At 43.7% G+C, this 25,152-nt stretch overlaps 1 protein-coding gene and 1 long non-coding RNA gene across 4 annotated transcripts; one reads left to right on the plus strand and one right to left on the minus strand.

The window, feature by feature from the left end:
* The first annotated feature begins 1,273 nt into the window (after positions 1-1,273).
* On the plus strand, positions 1,274-25,119 carry cacnb3b (calcium channel, voltage-dependent, beta 3b). 3 transcript variants are annotated; one of them, XM_035644221.2, is made up of 14 exons: positions 1,274-1,574; positions 14,017-14,136; positions 14,244-14,366; positions 14,500-14,621; positions 14,866-14,918; positions 15,330-15,349; positions 15,544-15,624; positions 20,230-20,288; positions 20,514-20,614; positions 20,768-20,919; positions 21,227-21,322; positions 21,454-21,624; positions 21,713-21,760; positions 21,881-25,119. In XM_035644221.2, the coding sequence occupies exons 1-13, from the start codon at positions 1,536-1,538 to the stop codon at positions 21,740-21,742; spliced, it is 1,167 nt and encodes a 388-aa protein (XP_035500114.1). In that variant the 5' UTR covers positions 1,274-1,535; the 3' UTR covers positions 21,743-21,760; positions 21,881-25,119. The 3 variants fall into 3 exon arrangements, with proteins under 3 accessions (XP_035500114.1, XP_035500113.1, XP_035500112.1); XM_035644220.1 differs by lacking the exon at positions 1,274-1,574 and adding an exon at positions 10,828-10,889 and having other exon boundaries at positions 21,876-25,119; XM_035644219.1 differs by lacking the exon at positions 1,274-1,574 and adding an exon at positions 10,828-10,889.
* On the minus strand, positions 9,199-17,390 carry LOC118316422. The gene is made up of 5 exons (XR_004795194.2): positions 16,952-17,390; positions 16,345-16,514; positions 15,518-15,609; positions 13,725-13,791; positions 9,199-10,216 (listed from the first exon to the last, which is right to left on the minus strand). It is a non-coding gene; the product is annotated as an uncharacterized LOC118316422 (long non-coding RNA).
* Positions 25,120-25,152: the final 33 nt, after the last annotated feature.

A 25,152-nucleotide genomic window follows, 5' to 3' on the forward strand; every position in this document is an offset into this window, starting at 1 on the left:
TGGTGAGTGGATACATTCTTTAAGTCTTGAAACATGCTTGGAGGGAACCTTCAAATTTGAATTTTCCATGGATTTGGCAAAATTCTATTCATGTTGTCACCAAACAGCAACAAGTGTGGTGTTGTGGGTGTTACTGTGTGACTATCTCCTGCACTTGTCAATTTGACCTAAAAGATAGAGTGAACTGTAGCACATACCTACATCAGGGCCCAACAGTCTGCTTAAATTCAATCAAGCCGCACCAAATTGCCCACACTCATTGATATCAGTCCCCTAAATATGCCAGATTGTTTTTTCCCATCGGCATCCATGCATTATTTCCAGGGAAACTGGTGAAAATGTCCCAAAATAATGCCCTATCCAACAATGTTTTAATGAAAGTGATAGCAAAAATTCCTTCCAAAATCTTTCTATCAAGTTTTATGGAAATCCATTCTGCAGTATTTGCATAATCCTACTGACAAACAAACAAACCAACCAACCAACTCACTCACTCACCAACCAACTATACAACCTACCAACCAGCCAACAGACTGACGGGGGCGAAAACATAACCTCCTTGGCGGGGTAAGGTTAAACAGAAGGGTTCATCAGTCCACTTTGTGAGTGTGTGAGTGTGTGAGTGTGTGAGTGTGTGTGTGTGTGTGTGTGTGTGTGTGTGTGTGTGTGTGTGTCCACACCGGCTGTCTCCTGTCCCTTTGACATTGGCAGAATGAGCTACCTGACTGGAGCGGTCGATCAGTCCCGTGTAAATGGAAGGCGTTTACAGGATGTGAGGGGGGCGAAGTGCTGGATCAGTGAAAACCAAGAAGATGCAGCATCCCTCCTCCCCGTCGCCCCTGCCCGGAGAGCTTCAGCTTTCAGCCTGCGAACAGAAAACGTATGAAAAATCCCCATCACACAAATCTCTCTGGAAAATTGTGCAGCAAAAGAAGAGGATGGGATCTCTCAGGCTGTGTGATGCATGTGTGAGAGTGGAGATCAATACAGAGACTAGAGGAAGGGTCATCTTAAGTTAATGCTATGGCAACAAATCATGCTGAACTTCAAGCTGAAGGGGCCACGTGACAGTGTCCAAGCACATTAAGTCACACACTGGAAGAAAAGAGGGCTTCATCAACCCATACAGTTAAACTGTAGTGTCAGAGAGGGAGTTGGGACACCAATGACAAACATATCATGTTTTCTTCTCAAATTCAAAAAATCAAAATCCTTGAAGACACTTGATCCCGTGGGACCGGGCTGTGTGAAGAAGAAAAAGTGCCGGTCTTGCATAATTGATCGGGACAGCTGTAATCCATCCTTCCGTGTGTCCGTGTATGTGCACGGCACAGTGTACAGTCATTGATCATGTCGTGAGTCGCAGGAACCGGAGGGTTCTTGACTGAGCAGATGCCGCCGGTCGAGAAGCAGCCGGATCAGTCCGTCTTCACCTGGGGTCTCCGCTGCGACAACTGTGGCTTCTTTTTCTTTCTTCCTCTCCTGCGACCAAGTTGGACTGAGGCTGCCGCTACCGCGACCCCCGCCATCTGCGGATGTCCCTGACCAATTCAAGCGTCTTCCTGCTCAAAGAGGTTGGTTCAGTTTCCCCTCTTCTTCTTCTTCTTCTTCTTCTTCTCCTGGATCTCTCCGGTAGGTGGTCGAGGTACCTGACGGATGGACGGACGGATGGATGGATGGATGGATGGACGGACGGATGGATGGATGGATGGACGGATGGATGAGCGTTTCGGCCGCTGTCGTGCTGCACGAAGCGCGCCGGGGGGGGGGGGGGGGGGGGGGCTGCATCTTTGTCACTGGCACGTTCAGGGATACAGAAGCGGTGCAGGTTGAAGCGGCTCCTCGTTGGGATGGCGATGATTGAATTATCACACTGACCTCAGAGTCCGGATGCTTTGGGTGCCGGCAGGAACCAGGGGCAGCCGAGCAGGGCTGCGGGGCTGCGGGGCTGCAGCGGGGCTCTACATGTCCATGACAACCGTCTGGATCAGGATGATGTGTCCGCATGGTCAATATAGGAGCAACAGATGAAAACTATAGTTTCATCCACCAACCGAGGGTCTGTTACATGCTTCCACTTAGTGATTTCGTATGGATAAATAAATGCATTTGTGCTCCAGGGTAAGCTACAGTTATTCACACAGGGGTTGTAATAATCATTAGGTCACATGTCATTCCAGAGTGTTTGTTAAACTTCAAATGATTCATATTCCACTGCTATTTATGACAGTTGACAACACAACAGCTCTCTGGTAACTGCAACACCAGTCTAAACTCACGTGTTTATTATAAGTTTATGTTATTACAATATGGAAATTACATTCTCGCTGTAGTTTATACATTAAATAAATAAATCAATTACTGACCTGTCACTTCTTAGTCCGAAAAGAAAGAATGCAGACATTTCCTGGGCCTCCTCGATATCTCAAAGCGAAGAACGCATGTACCTCAGCATTCTTTTGACATGACACTGAAGATTTCTTTTGCCATGTAATCACGTGTCGAGTCCTTCTGCAGATGGGAATCAAACTTACAGAAAGACCAGAGCTGACCGTAACCTTTTATTGAACAAATTGCCACGACAGAAGGTAACAACCGTCTAAAGTAAACACAAAGCCAGGCAGATTAAAGAAAAATGTCAAATGCCCTGAACCTTAGATGTAGCGTTAAATTTCTAAATATTAAAACTTAAGTTCCATCTGTAACAATGTTATGAGCAAGTGATGATGTAAGAACATTAAATGATATTGCAATATCCAAGTCACAATATTCATCTAAATGACTCAAATTTGTAAGAACTCCCTGTTGATAATGTAATACACACTATCCGCTAAAGCTAAAGAGAAAGTCACAAAACCTTTCAATCGATATGTTTTTAGGTCTTCTTACATTTGACATGACATGATGGCACCAATTCACTTCTACCACTTCCTGGAGGTTTGAATGATGGAAGATAGACTAATAGATTAAGAGATGTATAAAGAGATTTTGTAATGAACACAACGTGCTAAAGGTTGACAAACTGTGGCTCACCGGTCCTTATCCAGGACGCCATCCTGCATCCATCTGCATCTCTACAGGAGCGTGTTTCCCACCCCGAGGGTCTGGTCTGTGTCAAAGGTGATTGAAAAGTCAAAACACGAGATTTTGAATTTCGCTGGCGGCCCGATCCAGCTGGGAACAGATCCTTCAGAGAAGCTAGATGATTGCATCATTTGCTTCAGCGTGTGTCTGGTGGGCAAACTGCAGGGGGTCTAGTCGCTGGTGTGTTCAAAGTCACCCCCAGCATCTCACTGAGGCTGGTTGGCTTCTTTATATTAAACATCTCCGCTAGGAAAATAAGCTGCCAAAGACCTGCGGGATTGTTTTTGAATATATATTTTTTGTCTTTGCTTCACCTGTACTTAACAGAGTTATAGAGCAATAATGTTAAAATAAGGAAGCAAATAATTGTTAATATGTCAGATAGATCTTTTAATCAAATTTTACGCAGTTCATACATACCTGAATATTCCCATTTCAGTTGCATGAAGAGTACTTTTGTGTTTTTTGATGGTTTATTGCCATTTCAAATTCCCCAGTTGAGTTAAGGGTTAGAGGAAACAAAAAACAATTAGAAACTTGCATTCATCAAGTTTTTCATGAACAGTTAAAACTATTACACTCATCTATTGCTGCTTTCTTCAATAACTTGTCATTTTATCAAGCAGAGACACCATTTTGTGTGCCTGCAGAGTAATTTCTTACAATCTCTTGGAAATAAGTAAATTTGCAGTTTGAACAAACTGCCTGTGTGGCGGTAACATGAACAGCTCGGTGAAGATACTATATTTGGGGCTTTATCACAACACACTGACCTGTCTGTGTGGGGCACTGCTCGGTGACACTCTCACTCACATCACTTACATGCCACCAGTCTGTTTACCTCCTCCCTCCCGTCCGGCTGTGCACTCACTTCAAACAGCGATCAAGCGTGTATTGGAACACACGCTGTACCTGCATGTCTGAACCCATCAAGTACCACACAAACCTTTACTAACAGGATTTGGCAGCAGCCAGGTGTCTTCTCCCTCCACTAAGAAATCAAAAATCAGCATCACCAGTGCCTTAAAATAGCCCCTCATCCATAATGCACCAGCAGCAGCTCTGCCCACAGAGGCGCCTCATATGGGACAGACTGACAGACATCTGAACTCAATGCTTGGATGCAGCTCCTAAAGCTGCTCTCTCTCTCTCTCTCCCTCCCTTTTCTGCATTTCTCCTGCTCAGTGCAAAGCACCATGGAGTTTAACTTCCAAACCTTCATTCAGTCATGTTTTATTCACATCCTCTGCTCATGCAGAATTCGAATGGATGCCTCCGCTGTCTCCCCCCCTTTATTTCAACACTGCCTCACTGTTTCCTGCAACCTATCCTATGAATTATGAATCTCAACTTTGCTGGAGATTTTCACAGGCATCCACGGGCACAGTTTTATGGTGTCAGATTAGTCCGTCTTTAGGTGCATGTTGTATATTTCACACTGTATCTGTATTTCACCTTAAATCAACCCATAGATCAGTTACATATTCGTCTCATTTCTTTCTTTGCACAGTTTAAAAAATGAATATATCCCCCATCCACATCTGTCTGTAACACATACACTCAGCAACTGAGCAGCTGTCCGAGTACAGCCAGCCATGACATCCGCAGCACACACAACAGAACAGAGGGCTACACTGGGGACATCTCCACATGTCGAACATAGACAGCTCACATGGCTCCCATATCCCCTAACCATCAAAAGACTTTCTCCTCTCTCTAAACTTTTGGCTTGTGACATGTTGAGGTCCTCAGTGGCTGAAAAAAAATAAAATGGTTGCATGTGGACGCCCCTTTTCACTTACTTGTGCAGCTTATGTCTGGGGCCATTTCACATTTTATGGGCAAGGTCAATTGGTGTAATTACAGTATGCCATGGATGTTTAGACTATAAAGACCATAAAGAAAGGATTTTCTGAGGAAGAACCTGACAGGTCTCAAGAGAGACGCTGTTATAGCAGCATATTGATGCCCATGGTTTTGGAGTGAGATGTTAAACTTCCCACCTGGGCGTATTCAGGTGTCCACAATTCACTGGCCATTTTTTTGTCTTTGTAATAACCCTAAGAAAGTGATTCAACTGAGAATGTGATGCTTTGAAAAATATTTTTTTACACATGAAATTGTTTCCTGTGTGATCTGACGTCAGATCTGAAAAGCCATGAGATATAATATCACATGGTCGTCTTGTTTGCTCCAATGATGTTGTATCACAAGGGTCCTGAATGAACTTAACAGTCGGTGGTGATACACAGTCCCAGCGGACAGGCGAGGTAGAGATAAAGGAAGAGAGGAGGAGAGAGGGTGGGCAGGATGATGTGCAGAGCAGAGAGCCTCACTGACGTAGCAAAGGGTTGTGTACTGAGAGTGGTGGAGAATAAGATTGGAGGGGGGTGTAGAGAAAGGGAGAGGGATAGACTGCTTACAAGCACGCTACAGTACACTTCAGTGTTACCCGAGAGAGAGAGCACACCATGACTGAATAGCAGAGAGAGCGAGCAAGAGAGACGGGGAGTGTGCTCTCCTACCTCCGACTGAGTGAGTACGCTGCTATCTCTTCTGCATCGAAAACCCCTCCCTGGAAACCTAGATCACCCAGAACAGTAGATCAATACATGCTTTCGAATGACAGAAAAAAATTTGATCAGATATAGGTTAGGATAAAGGTTTTATGGATTATTATTGAGCGCTGCTCTTGTAAAATTTTGACCGAGAAGTTTGAGAAATTGCGTCGATGTGTGCGGCTGTCAATGTGATTCACGGCCGAATTTTTCACTCTCATCGGAGCAGTATTGGACAAATGTTATGTGTATCCAAAACGTCTGCACTGACATTTCTCCTGAAAGTCTGAGTTGCACCACAGCAGAAAATGGCATTTAGTGCCGTTGTGTGACAGAGGAGCAGTGGTGGCAGTGGTGGGAAGCTGTGGGCATACTCACAGGCATTCATGCTTTCTCTGTTGGTGGGGGGAAGGAATGCATTTGGGACTGCTAGGCTTCCTGTGTGGGGTCAATTAAATACTGCATGAGACAGAGCACTAAAAGCCTGTCCCATGAGGAGCGAAGCGCATTGTGTGTGTGTGTGTGTGTGTGTGTGTGTGTGTGTGTGTGTGTGTGTGTTGGCGTCTGTGTTTGAGCATATGTGTGTGTTGGCGCATCAGTGTGCAATGCCTTGATTAAATTTGATGAACCAGCAATGTTGAGAGGGCCAAAGATTCCAGTTCCAGTTTCTCTTTGAGTTCCTGTTCAGAAACCCTGCCCTTCTATATGTAATAATTCATAAAGACGTGAAAGTGAGAATTTTAACGGGGTTCACACTCATGTTTGGCTGCTCTCATCTAGGAAATCTCTGTATTCTGTTATCTCCAACAACTGGCTTTTGTAACTGATGAACTATCCCATGTCGTGACTGAATATTTTCATCTCAAACCTGCAGGAAAAAATTGCCCTGCTCTTAGATGTTAAGACGTAATGTGTGAATATCTAGGACGCCATTACATATTAATAAATCTGACATTGCCTCTGTTTGCCCAGCCCACCAGTCAAGATGCGCCAATTAGGCCTAACTCAAACCTAGAGCATAAATCAGGTCAGCTTCTAACAAACATCGGATTTAATGAAGGATGCAGCGGCACTGTGCCATTCTGTGCTGCAACGTAGGTACACAGCTTTATGTGGGTTAGCTCCAGCCTCTCTGCACTTTGAAGCAGCTTGGTGAAGTCAGGTTGGGGCATCCCTGGGGGGATGCAAGCCTAACTATCCTCAGCACAGCCCTACAGGCCAAGTGGATGACAGATAAGAGATTACTGACTGGGCTTGCTCCTCTTCCTCCACTTTATGCCAGCGTTACCGTTGACCCCTTCTCTGATGATTCACGTCATTACATTGTCCTCGTCGCAGCAGTAGCCATCATACAATAGAAGACTGTATAACGCCTCACCTCTGACTGACAGAGAGACTCTGGACTAACACAAATCGCGGAACATTTGCATTTTACATTTTTGCTATTTGTATATTTTAGCACTTGGATTTTGTATATATTGCATATTTTGTAATACCCCCACACTGCTGTTACTGTGGGGTGAGAGAGTGGTTGCGTAGCTTGTCTTGGAATGACTTGGAAGTGCTTATTTATAGGCTGCAGGATCTGCTAAGGGCTCATTACAGGCAGAAGAAGCATACTGAGGTAACATTAGAGCAGAAGGAGGTTGGAGCTGCTCAGGACAGGATGGAGTATCAATCTGGGTGGCTCTCCTATTGATCCACTCTGCCCTACTCTGGTTGCACTGTCAGGAGACCTCTCTGATTCGGGATGGTCCACCTCTGCCTGTAATGCTGCCTCAGCTCCCGCTGCACACAGATACTCATGTGCCTTTCCACTACTCAAAAGGTTGGAGACGTGAGCAGGTGACTGCAAAAGTTATATGCTTAAATCACTAGATTTGTTAAACTTAGTCTCCTTTAGAGACCAACTTAGTTCCCACTTGGTACAGTGGAGTGTGGTTGAAATTCGCAGCTCTGTGGTGCTCAGCTAAAAAACTTCAATGGATAAAAAAAAGGCCTTAATACTTCTTTCGTTCTGACCAAAATGGTTTTATAGCAACACGCATCAAAAACTGACAAGCAGCAAACTGAAAGCTGGCAAAAAAATGCCGGATCAGGCACTCCTTTTTTTGAATCATTGTTTTGTTCAATCAGGTATAAACGGATTTAAATAATAATTTTTAGAATAGATTCCTTGGGCTTGGATCATTTCTAGCACTTCATGTTTTTAATCAAAAATATGATATATATAAAACATACAAATTAAGAGGTTCTTGTTATTCACACCAAAACCCAGGTTGACTACTGTAGCAACACTATACAAATAATAACATCCATGCCTTGATGAGAATCAGCATGTGTCAATGATCCAAATATAGGACCACAGACATATTATATCAAGTTTTAAATTCCTTTGTGAGATATTTGTTTGCCTCTGCGTTTCACTTGGATTGTGAAGGTCCGCGTAAAACTTTGAGGAAAAGAAAATGTGCTCAAGAAATAAACATCATTAAGAGCACCTGCATCCCCGGGAGGATTAAACACTGTTTGTCATAATATTGTTTTGGATGGAAGAAAAAGATGAATCCGCCATCGCTGCGGAGTCAGAGCACAGGCTGAAGACTGAAGCAGAGACGGGCCTCAGCGGCTGTCTGCTCTCGTTCTCCACATAGGCCCTTAGTTCACATTCAGATGGGCTGTGTGGCATCAGTGAATATAGCTGAGCCAGTCTCAGATCTGCTTTGCGCTTTCTGGAGGGAATTCATCAAAACTCTGTGAACTTTGACAATCTTCCGCCATTCTCTACCCACTGTCAACCCCAGAATGAGAGGAGAGGAGGGGAGAGAGGAGAGGAGAGGACAGGAGGGGACAGGAGGGGAGAGGAGAGGAGAGGAGGGGAGAGGAGAGGAGAGGAGAGGAGAGGAGGAGAGGAGGGGAGAGGAGAGGAGGGGAGAGGAGAGGAGAGGAGAGGAGAGGAGGGGAGAGGAGAGGAGAGGAGAGGAGAGGAGAGGAGAGAGGAGAGGAGAGAGGAGAGGAGAGGAGAGGAGAGGAGAGGAGAGGAGAGGAGGGGAGAGGAGAGGAGAGGAGAGGAGAGGAGGGGAGAGGAGAGGAGAGGAGAGGAGAGGAGAGGAGAGGAGGAGAGGAGAGGAGAGGAGAGGAGAGGAGAAGAGAGGAGAGGAGAGGAGAGGAGAGGAGAGGAGAGGAGGGGAGAGGAGAGGAGAGGAGAGGAGAGGAGGGGAGAGGAGAGGAGGGGAGAGGAGAGGAGAGGAGAGGAGAGGAGGAGAGGAGAGGAGAGGAGAGGAGAGGAGAGGAGAGGAGAGGAGAAGAGAGGAGAGGAGAGGAGAGGAGAGGAGAGGAGAGGAGGGGAGGGGAGGGGAGAGGAGAGGAGGGGAGGGGAGAGGAGAGGAGAGGAGAGGAGGGGAGAGGAGAGGAGAGGAGAGGAGAGGAGAGGAGAGGAGGGGAGAGGAGAGGAGAGGAGAGGAGAGGAGAGGAGGAGAGAGGAGAGGAGGGGAGAGGAGAGGAGAGGAGAGGAGAGGAGAGAGGAGAGGAGAGAGGAGGAGAGGAGAGGAGAGGAGGGGAGAGGAGAGGAGAGGAGAGGAGAGGAGAGGAGAGGAGAGCTATATTTAGACTGACTGAGCAGCAAAAAAGTAACAAGAAATTCAGGCTTCTGCTGTTTAATCTCTGACTGGTCCTATTGTTCTAACAAACTCTCCTTTCTTTTGTCATTTTCCCCCCTTATTTCCAACGTTTCCCCTTCTGTCTTCCTCATTCTGTGTCTCTTATCTCAATTCAACATAAAGAGTTTGCAGAGTTAACATTTGCAGAGCGCACAAATGAAATTCTCCTGCTCCATCAATCAAATTTGCTCTATAGGAAACGTTTTCCTCACCACCTCTTTCTGTTTCTAGATCTTTTTGTTCCGTTACCCTCCCCATCTCGACATGCCTCACTGTTTGAAAGGCTGCGTTGCTCAATGGCTGTTTCATGCGCAGCGCTAATGATGAAAATAGTTGCCCCATCTTCGGTTCCAGAGGCATCTGAGGGAGCGAGCTCCAATCGTTTGTGTGCATGTGTATGTTTGTGTGTGTGCTTGCTTGCTTGCTTCACTTTCATATTAAAAAGCCACACAGAAAATATAGCCTCGAGACGTTTTTTGCTAAAAGCCCCGGTGGAGTGCACTTAATTCTTAAGCAGCCAAAGTTGAATGAGGGTACGAGAGCACATGTTGCCAGCATAATAGTCACCAAAGTAGGGTCCTCGGTGCCTGGGGCGTCCTGGAGAGCAGGCTCACAGCCTCTGCTTTCCACAGACAACGAGGCCATCTCCAGCGGTAGAAACCTCTCTCCTGGCTTGTTAAGACATCTGATGGACTCTAGATTGCTGCCTGCTGACTCACCACTGCATCTCTGTTGTGTAGGCTCATGCATCACCTTCCTGTCAGAAGGATGGTGCAGGGCAGACAGGCAGGTGGGCACAGCCCTGCCCTCCTCTAGTCCTCTCCATCGCTCCATTCATGTCTTCCACTCTGTTTGTCTCCTTATCCTCAGCGAACTGTTCACCCTGCGTTTTGGCTCTTGCCATCATGATGTCACCTGTTCAGCAAAGAGAACAAATTGGCAGAGGAATTGCAATCACAAATGAAGGTGTCTCTCAGCCTCCCCTTGCTTGGTTTTTATCATTGACACTCAGCATGGCTTACATAACTGCCCAGTCTTTGTTCAGTCTTATTTATAGAAGTTCTATCTACACCCAGTGAAAAATGATACTCTGCAGCTTCAGAGTAAACACCCAGCCCAAACCCCGTCAGTGGAACTGGTTGATTTTACTTGAGTCTCTCGTGATTTCTCAGAGAGTTGACGTAAGGGGAAAACTTGCCAGGGTTGTGATGCTGGAGAGTGATATTATACGAGATCTGTGGCATGGGAGAGGAGGGGAGACGATGAAAGCTCATTTTCTTACATGAGGGCTGGCATGAGGCTGAAGAAAGCCACTGGACTGTACCAGTATGCGGGTGTCTACACACCGATGCTGCAGTCAGGGCATCAATTTTGTATAGGAAATGGCTGTTGAAGCAACGCAGCAGCGTCAGCTGTGAGGCACTTAGGCTGAGCGCGGCTCCCCCCCCTGTAACCACGAGCTGAGGGGAGGAGGGTTCCGCCTTTTCTGTGCAATTGGGGGGGTGGGGGTGGTGGGGGGAGGGAGAGCGCTGGCAGTAGAATCATGTCTGCCTCCGACTCAAGCGCCACAGGACTCATCTGTAACAAGGTACGCCGTTGATGCTCCCCTTTTCTGTTTAACCACTCTGCATGCAAACTCAACCCGTTCATATCATGGTGTCACATGTCTGTCTGCTCTGAGAGATCTTCCTTGTGCTTTGTCTCCCCCTCCTCCCCTCTCACGCTTGTCTCAGCAGAAGTCTTGTCTTGTTCACTCACTTCTCCTCCCTTCAGCCCTGCCTTCTCCTCATCTGGACATACTGTCTATACACATACATCTTGACAGTCTTAACTTTGCACTTTTCACATCTGCTTTGAACTTGAGGCCCATCTGTTGAACATCATCATTTTGATGCTGTTATGTTGTTGGTCACATCTCCTGTCTTTTTTTGTGAAGTCATCCCCGCCTTTGAATTAGGGTTGATACCACACAGTACTTGTGCTTCTATTGGCTTAGTCAGATTCATTATGCTACTTTGGGTGCAACGGCCACAGAGTCCACTGTGCCATTTCCAAAATGCTTAGACAGTAGACTCTGGTTTAAAAAAAGAACAAATGAAAACATGTAAACAGAAAATAATATGTATATCTACATAACCAATGTTTCGTCAAATTGTCATTGTCATGGTGAAAAAAGAAGGATAAGTATAAACAGACCACCAGTTACTGAATCATGCCTTGAAAAAAGTGTAATTTACTGTTGGTTCTTCGATAAAGACAAGTTGTCTGTGATGTGCATGTTTCCCTCTGCTGGTGAAAATGCACAACTGCTGCAGAGTCATAATCTCATGTTTCAGTCTCTAATAAGACTTCCAGTATGTGAGGGATTTCTCGTTATCCTCCTTTTCTCTTGTTCCCTCACTTTTAAAGAGACAACTACATTGTGAGTGGGCGTTAGTCGTTTCAAAAGTCAGGACAGTCAGAAAACTCAAGTATCGTGAGTTTGCCAGATGCACTAAACGCTGTTCCGACACTGAGACATATAGTAGATGTCTGTGATTATATCAGCTTCCACTATTGATAGATGGAACAACAAAAACATCTCCACACATAGGCCCTGGATGGTCTGAACCTGGATTCAAACCAGGAACCTACTTGCTGTGAGGAGACAGTGCCACAACACCACATCAGCCTGCCACCCTTCATATTGCTTGTGAGGATTAAAAGGTTAATGTTTGAAAAAGCGATCTCAAAAGAAAGCTTGCAATATACATGCCCATGATATTTTTGATGTTGTTGATGAGGAAGGACTGTTACATGACTTTTGGTATCTGTTCTGTTGACTCGTCAGTTCCCAAACAGCTTATATCAAATCGACCAGGGGGCTCAGGATCATCCGATGTATCAGAGTGAGACACCATTAGCCAAATCTGCATTGCATTGCCTGTAATGTGTGAATATCCGTCACATACACAGTAAAGAATTAGAGGAGGAAAAGATGGAGGCAGGCAGTGCAACACAGAGGCCACACCAGTTTCTGTGCTAAAGTTTAAAATTTAACAACACAACTGAAAGAAATTTTCTCAAAATATACAGATTTCAGAGTTTATCAAGTCGCAGTCTAAAAACACTGAAACGCTGTCTCTGTGTATTAAAGGCTGCGCCAGTCTATTAATCCTATGTCTATTAATATCAGAAATATAGTCAGTAATAATCGGCCAACACACAGTCACTAGTGAGTGAATATACTGGTCAGGCAAGTGATTATGTGAACTATGACCATCTTGTTAACAGTGGAAGCCACCCTGGGACAATTGTTGTTTTGCCCTTCATATCTCGTTCTCTGCATTTCATAAAGTTGTGCACGACTCAAAAGCCAAAAAGCAGACAGCAAAGAAAATCGGACTATTTCACATCACTGAAGCTCATTGGGAATCCATGCATTTTTTAAAGCAGAGCAGGGTGATGATTTAGTGAAGGACTTTGGATCTCTGGCAATGACAGAGAAAATGACTAGTGTGCGTCATGTTTGACGGGATGTATTCACTTGCATTCTCTCTTTTCAATCTACATTGTCCTTTTTCATCAGGTAGAATTTTTTTAAAATGTTATCAGAATATGTGAAGACAGTGTTTATATATTTTGTGCTAAAGAGACTAAGTCTGTACATCAGAATATCAATCGTTTCCATCCGTGAGCAGGCCTCTATGTGCTTTAATTAGGTTGTTCCTCTTCTACTGGTAGACTCTTTAGATTCTGCTCCAGCTCTGGCAGGATTTCATGTTCAAATATGATATTAACACACTCAGCACTGGATTCAGCTAAAACACCTTTTTTTGGAGGGCAGGGGAAACAGCAAAGGAGAGGTGGAGCTGGTCGGGAGGAGGGAAGAGAAGAGGGAGGAGGTGACAGGTGGAAGGGGGTAAAAAAATAAAAGCAAAGGAAGTATGACGTTGTTATGGAGCTATATTTGGCTGTCTTATGTGGGTGATCCTGCATGGTACGTGAGGAGCCCTGCACCCAGTTGGGACGAGCAGCCACTGGGGAAGAGCAGGCTGCTGAAGGAGTGACAGGATAGATGGAGGATCTGGTGATGTGATATTTTCCTCAGACTGGAAGTTGACATGCTTATGACCATGAAGCACTTTGCAATTGTGATTTAAATTTGCATATTTTGATTCACTGGTAGATGAAGAAGTACAGAACAAACCTCAAACTCAAAATGTATGATTAAAATCGGTTTGTCTAATGACAAAACATATACCACATTCTTTGTTAATACAGACCAGATTTTGTTGCATTATCTTGTACAGTCAATGTTTCTAGTAACAGAGTTATGTCTCAGTTTGTTTTGCTTGAGGACTCTGGGCCGACATCTGTGGCTGGTTGATTGGTTAAAAGACAACAGTACTGCACTGATGTTTGGTGTTGTTGCTGTACTCACGCACATGTTCCCAGGAGATGAGGGCTGCTTTGGAAAGCTGCAGTAACTTGCAGACCGGATCACATGGCTTCAGGAGAGGACAGGCGGGTTTAGAGGCAGGTTGAACAAGGACAAAGAAATGGGGAACACAGAGGGAGATGTAGGTGATCTGTTTGAAGCTGCAGCCGCACATACTGCCAAAACTCAACCGTTACCACATCATGAGTCATTCTGAAGAACTGCTAAAAGCTGTTAGGTATTGTACTGTGGTGGATTTAACCCCTCTTCTCTCCTCTCTTCCTTTTGCTTTCAGGGTTCAGCCGATTCCTGCACTAGTCGACCCTCTGATTCCGACCTGTCCCTGGAGGAGGACCAGGAGGCGTCTCGGCGTGAAGCCGAGCGCCAGGCTCAGTTGCAGTTGGAAAGAGCCAAGGTGAGAGCAAAGGTCAAAGGTCAAAGCTTGCTCTTAAATTCACCTTCAGCGCATGGGGGCTGTGTAATTTACTCACTCTCCCAATCACTTTCTTTGCCTTTCAACAGTCTAAGCCTGTGGCGTTTGCAGTGAAAACCAATGTGAGTTACTGTGGAGCCCTTGATGAAGATTGTCCAGTCCAAGGTGCCGCTATTAACTTCGAAACCAAAGACTTTCTGCACATAAAAGAGGTCAGAGGTCTTCAGAAAAAGAAAAAAAGTTGTTACATTACTGTCACTGCCACTTTCATGTATAGACTATGATCTATGCCATGTTTGCAGCATAACTTCACAGTTGCATGAAATACATTTTTCTGTCATGCAGAAATACAACAATGATTGGTGGATTGGTCGGCTGGTGAAGGAAGGGGCAGACATCACTTTCATCCCAAGCCCAGTCAAACTGGAAGCCATGAGGATAAAACAAGAGCAGAAAGCAGCAGCAAGGTCAGAGGTCACACAGCTCTGAGAGATTTACTCGTCTCTGTGTCTTTCTGTCTGGCTTTCTGTCTCTCACTGTTGCCCTAATTCTACGGGCTGTCTCTCTACCGCACTCTTTGAAAACTTTTATTTTTTCGGCTACATCACGAGTTCTTGCTCTTGTGTTGCTCTGTTTTCCAAGTCCTTGTCCCTAAATTGCCTCCTGAGGGTATTTTCGCATAATGGAGCTTTGCATTATGTTGCTCCACAGGAAAGGAGGGAATGCTTCATCCGGAGGCTGGAGGTCCACCCCGCCATCTGCAGGTAAGTGAGACTGGAGGAGTCCTGCTGCTGTCCCTGTCTGTTCTGCCTCCAACGGAGCTACATGCTCTCACAGGGTTAGATTTACATATAGGGACTGTTCATGGGCTAAAATGTTCCCTTTAGAAAGTGTGTTGGGAAAGATCCCTTAAGCACACATTGGAGGAACAACTGAATTGAGAGAGAGACAATGGTAAAAACTTTACTAAACTTTACTTTGTTGCAGGGCCACAATGTAAATGTACCTTTTCTTCAGCACACTATGAAATACAAAATACATGTTTTCTTTGCTAATTCATTTTTGTGGAGCCTCAAAACTCAAATGTTTTTTTACTGAAACAATAATGTATTGTCAGAGCCATCTTATTAGCTTTTCTCCATCTTGCCTAATGTTCATTCTGTTTATCCTGAAAGCCAAACAGAAGCAGAAGCAGGTACGTTTGTCACCGCGCCTCTTCCTCTGTGCATCACTTATCATTTTTTACAATAAGAATGTCAAGGATACATGACTTGTGATATGCAGAGCAACTAGTTGCTATTCTTTGAACTGTGTTAGTCATTGCATTCAATTCAAACATGTCCAATACTTTGCACCCACACACCCTGTCTGTGCTTGTGGCCTGTGCAGACTGAACATCTTCCTCCTTATGATGTGGTTCCTTCTATGCGGCCAGTGGTGCTGGTGGGCCCTTCACTGAAAGGATATGAGGTGAGACAACCATAAATACTGCTCTTCACTTAGTGTTGGTTGGTTTGGAATAATTAGCTGGATGTGTTGAGATGCTTACCCTGTGCTAAAATGATTAAACCACTAAACCCATCAAAAGAAAAATAATCTTTGCATTGTTGAAAAATTATTCAACATCATTCATTCATATTAATATCATACAAAGCATATGATCATATGATAAATGTGCCAAAGCTTGACAATCTTCAAATCCTCAACTTTGTGGCTTTTAAAACCTCTTGAGCCAGAGAGGACTGTATTTAGTGTCCAGACTGTGAGTCACGTGAAGCAAATCCTTTATAGTTATGCTAAACGTCCAGGAATATGTCCATAAAGTATATGCACAGCATGGGGAGAAGCTTCTTAAACGCCCAAACAAACCATTTTCAACACAATTAAAACACCAAAAACCATAATTAGCATATTGTATAAACACAATAATGTCCACAATGTCCATATATGATGATTATGATATGTAATGCCAACCACATGCATATCATAAGAAAGCTCTGAGTTCACTGATTCCTTATCACTTTATGACCAAGCCCCAAAAAGTTTGTTTTTTGGCTCCTATAGCGTTAACTATCAGCAGGTAGTGGCTACTGTCCAAAGCAGAAAGAACAACCGTAAATTTTTTTGAACGAATTAATCTTGAGTTAAACGTGTGGTTCTATAAATACTTAGGCTGGTTGTGTTACTTACATGTCTGGTAGACAGAAGACAAACTGCATGTTGTTTTTGAAGCCTCTCAAGTCCCGGAGCTCTCTTCACAGGGTGAATGTCCGTCAAAGGTTCACTCTTGATTTCCTATCACTCGCTTTCTTCAACTGCTTTTGTACCTCCATCCACAAGATTCTTTGTCTCCTGTGACGCTGAGAACAGGGAGGAGAATAGTGTTGTTCCCGTTGTTTTTCTTACGCAAGGGGTGGCGCAGTTCCTTTGTGCCGTAAATCGATTCCTTTTTTTTTACGCAAATGGTGTCGTGTTTTCTATCGCCATTACACTGTACAATGGCTTTTAACATCATAATGTGGGGCTGAAGCCAAAAAAGTTGTGTATTTCCCCTTTAAGTCAAAAAGGAAAACATCTAGTCACTGGTGCTCTTATCTTCTGAGATATAAGAATGTACTTGACCACTTCACACTACTTAAAATGGATTTCTTCATGGTCATGCAGGCAGTACAGCTCTATTGATAAGGCTGTTCTGTCATTCATGTCATTCAATCTGACATTCATGGTGCCCAGAGGATGAATCATCACTGATTGGTCTTTTCCTTTTGTGCCACCATAAGTTTGATATGTGTCTCACCAGCTACAGGAGGGGTTGTCATGGAATCAGGCGCAGACAATCATGAAGCACTGATGACTAGAGTTGCCACCGCCCGACCATTTACATGTGAAATAGTCACATATTTAAATCAATACGGGACGCGATTTGTTCCGTATTTTCATCCAACACACGCTGAAGACCTGCCCTACTCGGCCTCTGATTGGCTAACACTCGTCGCCTTCGTTGGTTGGATTGGTGAGGTTTAGCCACAGAGCCAATCAGAGGCAGAGTAGGGCGGGTCTTCTTCGCAGAATGCCGGGCGGGAAAATGTCGGCTCCAAACACTGCTCCACCTCCACCCGCGAAGCGAAGGCGTTTACAGAAATACAAACGTGAATGGGAAGAATTAAACACGTGGCTGGACCGACAGTGTAGGCGATCATGAGTACAAAGCCAACTGCAAGGTCTGCCGTTGAGTGTTTTCCTTGGCGTTACACGACACGCGCCCGGAGAACAACACACACGTAACATCCGGACCCAGAAGCGCCAAACTGCGGTGTCACAGCTGTCTATGCCCAGAGCATCTCCCGAGACTGCTACGGTAACAACAGCTTGTGAAGCTCTTCGCGATGGAAGTCCCATTCATGGGACACCACGAATCTTCACGACGTTGTCAGTCAGCTTGAGAGGAGAGGCAGTGCAGGGGCGGGGCGTGGCTCCAGGGTGCACGTGCCCCATGTGAAGAAGATATGCCATATGCTCAAGTCAATTCTCAGTGAATGTACAGTATGTCCCACATTGTGAGAGTTGCATGCTGGAGCAGGATCTGTTTCCATCTGAGAAGAAAAACATTTTTGTGAGTGGAGTGGGACTTTATCCCTGATCTACTGCTCCACAGAGAAAAGAAAGAAAACTTTCGGATGACCCAATGACTGTTCGTGAAGAGGGATGAGTGAAGGAGGAATGTTTTGCAGTTTTAAATTGTCTAACATTGTTCCATCAATGTACAGTTGCTCTTGAAATAAGCAATTTCTAAAGTTATTTCATATGAGTTATTTCTAATTTTATTACTGATAAAAAACTTTAAGTATCTAAATGCTTTCTTGGATGTTTTAAGGGACTGGACCTGTGGTGGTCGTGGGCCCAGGCAGCACGGAGCGTCCTTTGTTTTTATGCATACAGTAGAAGGTGGCAACCCTGCTGATGACATTCCCAACAGCTTCAGTCCCATCTTGTGTCTAGTGCCTATTATCAAATGGTATTGTGCTAAAATGCCAATGCTAAGATGGTAAACATCATAATGGCTTAAAATCTGCATCTGTTCATTGTCAAGTTAGTATGCTGGTGGTTGCATTCAGCTAGCATGTTGCCGTTATTTGTCAGTAAGACAATTAATTAATTTTGAAGTATCACATCTTTTGTTAAGGTAATTTCAGATGTGGGTATTTGTCGTCACTTTCTACATTACGATTTAATTCATTGGAAACATAGCCTAAGATATGACTTAGTTGAGAGCTTGACTTGAGTCCAATTTGTTTTTTTATGTCTTGGATTGCCTCCGTTTGTCCAAATCACTCTCGCCTCCATTAACCCATCAATACTGATACTAAACACCACAGTCACATCCTGATGAAATTACAGCACACACACAACAGGAATCTATAGATCCATATCCTTAAGTGATATAGAACGGTGTGTAGTCTGCCCCATTATATGAACAACTGTATGTGATATATTCTACGTATACAGGACAAGGTGTATTAAAGCACATCGCACTTAAAGTCAATTAATCTCAGAACATGTCAATTTCGAATGAAACTGCAGATGACCGTGTTGAAATGTGAGGCGTGTAATTGAACAGAATGTCTTCAACATTTTCTCTCTGGCTCACTCTCTCCTCTGTGACTGTGCAGGCTGTGTGCCAGGCCGTTTGTTTTGTTTTGTGTGTGTGTGTGTGTGTGTGTGTGTGTGTGTGTGTGTGTGTGTGTGTGTGTGTGTGTGTGTGTGAGAGAGAGTGTGTGAGTGAGTGAGAGTGTGTGTGTGAGAGAGAGTGTGTGAGTGAGTGAGAGTGTGTGCGTGTGTGTGTGTGTGTGTGTGTGAAATATTCATGTATCGCTCTGGTGATGTGCTGTGGGGATGTTCCTGTGGTGAACCAGCCTGCCTCCTTCTCTCTCTTTCCCTCTCATTCGTTTCCCCTCTTCTTTGTCTCCCTTCGTGTTCATATTATTCTCAGTTGCTCACTATTGTTCTGGTGTACAGCCTCTCGTTTTTCCTCACTCTCTCCCCCCTCGTCGTTTCACTCTGTTACAATGTGGTGGTGGAGCAACACCACTGTGCGCTTCATCCCCCTGTTCCAAAGGCCATCCATTTTTCAGGACTGTTTTAAAATAGACTGGTTCACTTCACCCTCCCCATGTACATGCAAACATACAGATGCAGACACGTGTGCGATCTCTATCCATCTCATCCATAATGCTTCTCATTGTTATCTGACCTGAGGGTGTGTTCTTGTGACATTGTGTTTCATCATCATTCTCATGTGACTTGAGAAGAGATAATAGAAATTTAACAACGATGAGTTCCGTCCAACACATCGAAAAAAGTAAAGGTAGCATTTTGTTCTCTTTCATTTTCTAATCAGAATCAGAATTGGCTTATTGGCCAAGGATACAAGGAATTACACTCCTGTTTTACATCGCTCTCAGTATTTAGACTTACTGATACAAAGACAACAACAAAAGAAAACTGAACAAACAAGTTGCATAATGGATGAAATAAATCAAAAATACCTGATAAATATGCAGACGGGAGATGGGTGGACATGTACATCGTGTGCTATACATTACTATATACATATATGTATATTTTTACAGTCTGTAGGGGTTAAATTGACAATTTTAACAGCACGCAATATATATATTGACATTGACTTAACACCTGACAAGTTAAAGCCGGTCATTTTATGCAGTAAAAATACAGTCTCTAATGGAAGTTAAGCGGTTGTATCTCATAAGCAGTGCTTAAACATTTAGAGGATGTAAGTGTTTACGAATGTTTTTGTCAACAGCTATAACTGTTAGGCATAATGAATTAAAATATAGTTAATATATATATATATATGAATATATTATTTTGAATGTACATTAAAATGTCCTGGCTGCTTACAACTACAGCGGCGTGTTAAAAACAGTTAATCAAATGTGCATATCGTGCTTATAAATGATGAATTGGGGAACTTCAACTACAGTGTGTGTGCATAGGTGTATAGTCTCTCCTTTAAGATCTCCTCACTCCTCCTCCCTCCTGTCTTCCGCCCAGGTAACGGACATGATGCAGAAAGCCTTGTTTGACTTCCTGAAGCACCGATTCGATGGCAGGTGGGTGAAGCCGTCTGTGTTGCTCTCCACAGCTGCAGCTCCGTGTACAGTAACTCTGTGACTGAGCGACGGAGCTGCTCGTGGTATTCTGCCTATCACATTTTCACGGTCGATAGGACCCATGATGATGTTGATGACTTATTTTTAGCTGCAAGAGAGTGCAAGTTCATCTCCTTTGAAATGGAACAGTTGTGGATGTGATGTGATAAGGCGCTTCGTCTTTAGGATCTCTATTACACGGGTGACTGCTGATTTGTCACTGGCGAAGCGATCAGTGCTGAACAAGAAGGCCATAATGGAGAGATCCAACACCCGCTCCAGTCTCGGTGAGCGACGAGTCTTTGATCCTTTCTCCAAAATAAAAATAAGACCTGCTAAGAATAGACTTCCTCTTTTCTTTTAAGTCAAGCGTGTCCTGAACCTGGTGATGTTGCTCTGTTAAACCTGCCTCCCTCTCTCGTTCTTTGGCTTGTTCCCAGCTGAGGTCCAGAGCGAGATAGAAAGGATCTTTGAGCTGGCCAAGTCTCTTCAGCTGGTTGTCCTGGACGCAGACACCATCAACCACCCATCACAGCTCCTCAAAACTTCTCTGGCTCCCATCATTGTCTACGTCAAAGTGTCATCCCCTAAAGTAGGGCACAACACACAACAATCAAATTCGCAAAGAAATTCATTGAACACTTGTTTTTATTGTAATTAGAGGTAAAACTGTTGAATATAAATCGACAACTGTTTTGATAACTGTTTAATCATTTTTGGTTTGTTATTTTGGTTTATTTTGGTTTACTGCACTTGCTTTATATAAACTGATAAAAGTAGAAATCAATGAAGAAAATCATATTACAAGTATGCATTTGATAACTTTCAGTTATTGACTATTTTCGAGTCTGAAATCCTTTTAATTGCATGACTCTCTTTGTCTCTGGCTGATCTGGCAGGTTCTTCACAGGCTGATCAAATCTCGAGGGAAGTCGCAAAGCAAACACCTCAATGTTCAGATGATGGCAGGGGACAAGCTGGCGCAGTGCCCACCTGTATGTCACTCCACCCGAGAGTCATTATTATCAAACTCAGAAAATGACATGGAATTCAAACCTGGATCTTTTATGGACACTGGCTGGCATAACCGTCCTTTCTTACCTCTTCTGTTTCCTCGACTAATCAGGAGATGTTTGATGTCATCCTGGATGAGAATCAGCTGGAAGACGCATGTGAACACCTTGCAGAGTACCTGGAAATATACTGGCGGGCTACACATCTCCCCTGTTCTGCCCCTGTTAACCCCTTACTGGACCAAAGTGTGGTCACCCCACCCTCAGCTAACTCCAGCCAACAGGTAAGACAAATATTAAATGAATGCCTTAATTAAAAAATAAAACTTTAATTAATTACATCTTTTCTGCCTCCTGTGTCCATACATTTAGTTTTCTGAGACTCAAGAGTTGATAGAATGATCACCACCACTGACAGAGGTGAGAAGTAATACATTTCTCTTTTTTACTTAGTCTTTGATTTTTCTTCCCCCTACTGGTCTCTGATACTGGTACTGCTTCTTCTCTTGAAATGTGCTTCCTTTTCCTTTGCAAGAGCAGCTTGTGCTGTCGGCTGGGGGTCAAGACTAGGAAGTCAAAGCACAGGGACCAGGGCGCCACCAGGGGGCAGCAGCAGCCCGCATCTCTCCTACGCCAGCCACCACCACCTTCTCTGACCACACCTTGGACAAAGAAGAGAACAAGAGCAGAGTCCCCTTCAGGGAGACAGGGCAGTAGGTTGGCTATCTGGAGGAAGAGGAGACACAAAGACAGGGAGAGGAGCGGGAGGAGGAGGAGGAAGATTTTGACCAGCGCCATAACAGACAGAGGAGCCTCCACCTCACTGCTGCCCCCTCGGCAAGAGCCCCCTGCTCCCACTGCCACGCGACAACTCAGGGCCGCTTTCTACAGCTGCATGCATACTGGTAACAAAAGCCAGTAGAGCAGTGCAGTCACTGCACACCACCTTCTTCCAGCCATCCTCCTCCTCCTCCTCTTCCTCCACCACCCTGACATTGACCTTGTTCCCAATTCCCTGCTTTCACATCGGAAGTCACTGGGACGAGCTAGCCCATGTGTTTCTAGGCGCCCAGAAAGTGGCCACCCCAGACACAGATAGGCTGGTTCAGCTCACACTGTAGACAAACTGCACACCTGTGAAGTCGGAGTATGTAAGCATTCGTTACTGTAGCACAGCGAAGTTGTCAGTATCACACAAAACACAAACATATAGTTGCACAGTTTACCAATTTAGGGTTGCCATGGTTTTCAATGAACCCGGTCTCCCACTCTGACCAAAGAGAGCAGAGAGTAACAGAAAACCAATTCTGTATGTCTTCCATCTCCACAGTTCTCTGTGAGCTGTCATTCCAATTTAACCAAATGTTTCCTCAAAGGCACTGCTGTTTCTATCAGAGTCCCCCCAGGGAAATCCTCTTCCTTTATCATTCACTTCTTCTTTATTCTCTTTATTAATTTTTTTTTTACAGTAACAATCTATACTAGTATCTTTATGTATTTGGGCTCTCAATACAGCTGATGACATGTCTGTACACGACAGTAATGAAAACCCATTCACACAGTGCATCTTTTCGTCACAGCTGTGAATGTATGAATGCTGACATGTTGGCTTACGAAGGATTATCTATGATAACTGGTTTGATTGCAAATGGCCGGTGGCATATCATACAATATATGAACTAAAATGAAAATGCAATTCAATATGTAGCAAAAAATAAAACCAAACAAATCCACAAAGTCACATTTTGTTTCGAAATGGATTCTGACCAATCACATTTAACGGCCCATACTGTACAATACATGTAAGTCCCTTACTGACGTATAATATGGACTTTTTTTTATCCCAGAGAAACTACTCACATTTCCTCTTTCTAGCACATTTTGGGGCACCCAGAAAAAATTGCAAAACCAGATATCAGGAGATTCCATTACTCCTGAAGAGGACAGATGCTTTGCAGGTCAAATTTCTGGATTCAGCAACAGCTGGTATTTATGTTGCTTACTGGCACCAAACTTCTTCTGGTTATGGTTTTAAAATAAAGCGTAAACCTTTGACTAGAGCAACTACTCTGTCCTCTTATTGGAGTACACATAACGTAATAACTTATAACTTTGTGTCATGTTGATCTTCAGTTCTCCAATTGAACCTGAAAACACCTCTTTGAGTATATTCACTGACGGAGTTTCCAAAAGATTGTTGTCATTTGTTGTTGCAGTTATTCATACAATATTAGTGATATATTTTAAATTTGGTGGTGTAGTGGTAAATCAAGAAGTGGGTGGACTATAAACTCCTGTTGTCTCTGTTGATGGTAGGTTGAGAGCAAGGTAGCTTTAGATCCTCCCTCCACTACACCACTTTACTGCAACACTTCAAAAGCTTCATCTCCGCGACATTCAGGTTTCTGAGCACATCGACAGCATGCAAAGGGTTACTTCCCGCTAAGCCTAATGAATAATTTGTCTATTGGCTTGGACTGCTAAAATCAGCTGCAGGTTTATAAGTACATGGAAAGCGCCCTCTGGTGGTACATTTATGTTATTACAGGTCCTGTATACACTGTTAATTCTCTGCCCACTGACAACAAACTGCAGAGTAAATATGCATCAACGTAAAATAAGAACGTGCAATTTCCAATCACAATACTGGTTGAGTGTCTTGGCTGCTGTTGCTAAATGCTTCATCCAACAGTTGCAAAGGCATCAATAATCTCTTTAATGTTTCTTTAAGCATCTATTTGCTTCCATTTCATGTCTAACAGTAACAAGCACAGACACCAATGCATCTGGTTTCATCTTGTAAAGTTATAGAGCTGAGCTAATGGCATACCACATATGTAGATAATAGATGTATGTGCATGACATATTGTATTGCTGTTTCATCGGAAGGGCTTTTTAGGATCATCCTCACATGAGCCATTCACGTGTCAGAGTAAACCAACATGACCTACATAACCAATCACATGTATGCATTATCACAGCTTAACTGTACATAGTGTATATTCAATATGCAGATATCATTATTATTATTATCAAATTGCACAGAAACAACAAATGTAGAAGGGTTTTAGTCACAGTACACAAATCTATATTCAGCGCCTCAGAAAGCATGTGTTTATATGTATTCTCCTCTGTTTTTAGAATGATGCACTGCAGTTATCTAGGGCCACCGCAAAGATTGCTTCTGCTGACACCCACATTCATTTCTGAAGGACCAGGTTTGAGCTACATAACTTCTACTCAATGAAACACAGAGAGCACAGTACCTTCTTATGATTAAAAAACTGAATAAAAAAACAAAACAAACAAAAAAATATATATCGGCTCCTCCTGTTTGCTTAATTTTAACTGCAGGAAATCTCTGCAAAAGGTGAATTATTCTTTGGACCTCCAAAGCACAATTTTTTTACAATTATAATTTCCTATTGTGTTTCAATTGCCTAAATTCTGTATGCAATACAAAGTCTAGCATTGTCAAGACACTAGCTGAGACTATCAAGATATCTCCTCAGTTGTGATGGGGTATAATTGCACTACTATCATTTATATGTCTGCTTTATGATGCAATAAATGCACTAAGTGTTATATGCTGTACCCACCTCCAATACTGAACAAGCTGTCTGGTCTAATGATGATGTCACTGTTTCCCACAGTTTCTGAAAAGTTGATAAGATACACGATATCCAACAGTGTCTGACGATGATGTGTACAGGGTGCATCTTTTGTCTATGGTACATTGGAAAGAAGAGGTGAATTAAAAAAACTACATTTAAGTAACATTTCTGCATCTGGTGTTTTTATTTCTCCACAAT

The sequence above is a fragment of the Scophthalmus maximus genome, chromosome 3, assembly GCF_022379125.1.
Source record: "Scophthalmus maximus strain ysfricsl-2021 chromosome 3, ASM2237912v1, whole genome shotgun sequence".
In the NCBI taxonomy this organism is placed as follows: Eukaryota; Metazoa; Chordata; class Actinopteri; order Pleuronectiformes; family Scophthalmidae; genus Scophthalmus; species Scophthalmus maximus.